The 3,214-nt window shown below is 30.6% G+C and overlaps 2 protein-coding genes across 5 annotated transcripts in view; both read left to right on the top strand.

Moving 5' to 3' along the window:
• The window catches only part of LOC116844890 (cystinosin homolog), a 22,421-nt gene extending 19,978 nt beyond the window's left edge, over nucleotides 1-2,443 (top strand). For all 4 annotated transcript variants that reach the window (XM_032817014.1, XM_032817015.1, XM_032817012.1 and 1 more), the window contains one exon: nucleotides 2,155-2,443. In XM_032817014.1, coding sequence (XP_032672905.1) covers nucleotides 2,155-2,224 — 70 coding nt within the window. In that variant the 3' untranslated portion in view covers nucleotides 2,225-2,443. The remainder of the gene's footprint in view (nucleotides 1-2,154) is intronic.
• Nucleotides 2,444-2,606: 163 nt separating this feature from the next.
• The window catches only part of LOC116844900 (39S ribosomal protein L55, mitochondrial), a 2,238-nt gene continuing 1,630 nt past the window's right edge, over nucleotides 2,607-3,214 (top strand). Inside the window, exon 1 of the mRNA XM_032817030.1 lies at nucleotides 2,607-2,815. The gene's annotated coding sequence lies outside the window, so the exon portion shown is untranslated. The remainder of the gene's footprint in view (nucleotides 2,816-3,214) is intronic.

Genomic DNA, 3,214 nt, shown 5'->3' with positions numbered 1-3,214 from the left:
AGAGAGATATATATATATATATATATATATATATATATATATATATATATATATATATATATATAATTCAAAAATAAATCAGAGACATAATATAATACGGTAAAACATAAAGCACGTGCAATAGGTGTGTGCAAGCATATGTGATATATCTCGAAAGATAGGTCGGTTTTTTGTATATATATATATATTATTTCTTTTTTTTTTTAATAACGATATTTATATCAAATGTATTACGCGAATTATATTTTTAGAGAATTATACGCGAGCCCTAGAAATATTTATAATGATATAGTTTATAGTATTATAAAGAAAAGAAATCATAAATCATATCTATTTATCGGAATTAGTTAAAATTTTTTATTCTGCGAAATATATATGAATTATTATTTTTGTATTATTTTAATTGCAAAAATCTCATTCATTTATAAGCATATTTTATGTACATGTATAGGGTTGTTTTATATATACAAAAAATATTTTATACGTATTTTTTACATATATAAGTAAACGTGTGTAATACAAAATTTATATATTACTAAAAGGCACAGTGTGTATATACTTCTTTTTTAGAAATATTTTAGTTCTGTTACAATGTTTTTTTTTTATGGCGAAGTCTCAAACGTGTATATTTTCAATATATATCCCCAATGTACCCCTAACCAGTCAAAACGTGGATATATATGCATAAAATTATAGCAATGATGCAAAATTCTTTTTACTTTTCCCAACTGTTAATTTAAATTTATAGTTTTAATAGACTTCATAAAAAGATTAAAAGAGAAGTGCAATGATCATAATATGTAATTTTAGCACAAACTGAAATAATCTCATACATGAAAAGTTTGGAATAAATAACAAAATGTAACGCGAATCAAACATAACTGAGTTGCGTATTTGTTACTCAGCAAGTTATAAATTACGGAAGAACACTTTTAGTATGCAGCAGCACTGAATGAAGATAATGGTACTGCTTTATTAAAAGAATGCGATATGAAGAGAGATAGAATATGAATAAAATGATATGAAGAGAGAGTATAGAAGTAGATTTTTCTCTTGTAAAAATTTTTTGTTAAGAAGTTACAATACCGATTTTATTTATATTGTTATAATAAAAATAATTAGCATGTTTTATGCAGCTAGTATTTATCTTAGTGCGAGATTGAACTTTCACTGTTTCATATGATTCTTCATTTTTACCTTCTATGAGATTTTAAATACTAGATATTGTACTCCCGTCCCTCTCCCATATATTATAATGCAGCTATTTATATCTTTTATATATTTGTTTAGAATATGTAATTTAAAGAATATATGTATTCCCCTACGTACAAAAGAGACTAATTAATACGAGAATCATTATCGACCATACGCATGAAGCATGTTTTACGTTTATATTGCGGTGCGTGATTTATACGTTGGATCGGATCACTGTGGGTCTCTACCGAGTTGCACGATAGTAAAAGACCACGTGGCGAGGTTAGATATAATCTGTTTTTTTTTTATTTTTTTAAGTGTGAATGTAATTTAGGAGAGTTTAGTTTTTTTAATAAGAACTTGAGTGTTCAATAGACATGACTTTGTCTGTCTTATATGCGATTTGAATAAATATATGTATGTTTTTGTTATTAACCCGGGAACAGGCGCCTGTCTTTAAATACAAAAAACGTATATAAACATTATGTACTGTTGAAAAGCTGTTTAAAAGTTTAGTTGTGGTAATTGCAATTCTCGTCATTTTTTATGTAACATCTATTACCTTTATAATAAATAAATAAGTTAAAAAAAAATACGAAATATAAAGACACTACGTCAAGTTATAAATCTATAATCCTTCAATGAACAATAATTGCACAAATATTCCCGGAGTATTTTTCAATGAGACGAAGAATGTAACGGTAAGTCTCTCAAAGTTAAAGTATTAATATTTACCGGGGCTTTCCTCTTCGCTATTTGCTGGAAGAATCGGCTATATTTAGTTCCCGAGTTAATTTCAGACCTCTAACTCAACTAACTCCACTAATTAATCTAATGCCCTCTTTTAACTTTTTATAAACAAGGGACACGCAATATATTTGTCTCGTAGATCAATGAATTTCTAGCTTCGCCATCACTTGTCAATGTGTGCCTAAAATATGTCGTAATTCCTTTCCGCAGGGATCGCACAGATTATATTGAAGTACCTGGCCATTGTCAGGAGGAACCCGAGGGCTCGTGCAACGCATAAAATACCGTGTCGCTTATCACCGTCCCATCAAGTCAGAACGCTTAGAAATGATATTCATCGCAACGGAAGCACTCTTTCCTCCTCATCGATCAACGACACGCTCGATCGCTCGTTTCACGCAAAACAACAAAAAAGAAAGAAAGAAAGGAAATTGGATTACGTAAACGACCAAGAAATCTACCGTTGAGCGCGTTTGCGAATGAAAATATTGTATTAATCTATTATGACTTACAACTTGCCGCTTGTTGTCGCTCCCCCGATATATGTAGCCCCATTGAGAAAATACCGTCTGATGCTGATGACGAGCTCCTCTTCTCGTGAAAAGGAAAAAATTAAGTTCATCATCATGCTTGATTATATGCACAGAAAGCACTCAAACACTATGTATGTTGGCACCGTCCGCGTAATTAACGAAATGTTACATCGCGTAAATTTAAGAAAACGAAACGTATCGATAATCGCAGTTCGATTGTCGACAGCGCACGTGGCCACCGATTCGTCGCACGAGAACACCACGTGATAGCCTGGCTCAGCCTGCGCAGAGGTTGTTGTCGCGTCAAGTCGTTGATTTCGTCGGTCGTGTATAGTCAGGTAAGGTTTTTCCTGATTTCATGCTGTTTTCCTTTTAATCAGCATCCTGAAAAGAAAAAGTGAACGATTTAACTAATTTTGCAGCAATTTTGAGTGATTCTAGGCAAACAAATTACGTAACGTTTCACATCTGGTGTTTAAAGAGATCGAGATAACCTATGTGATACTTGTGTGATATAAAGCATTAGTTGTATTTTCTAATGATATTTTGTATGTTAAAAATAGGGAAGGCTGTAGTTATGTTGTAAAATTACAATTGCGCTTTAAAATTCTGTACTAAATTATAAAATAATACTCTACGTATTAAGATTCTTATTAGCATTGTATTGTTACTTTGTATGTTCCAAAGACATGAAATATATATATATATATATATATATATATATATATATATATATA

The sequence above is a fragment of the Odontomachus brunneus genome, unplaced genomic scaffold, assembly GCF_010583005.1.
Source record: "Odontomachus brunneus isolate Ranch 3 - 2012 unplaced genomic scaffold, Obru_v1 Obru_scaffold_047, whole genome shotgun sequence".
NCBI lineage: Eukaryota > Metazoa > Arthropoda > Insecta > Hymenoptera > Formicidae > Odontomachus > Odontomachus brunneus.
This window is presented reverse-complemented; position numbering and strand designations above follow the sequence as displayed.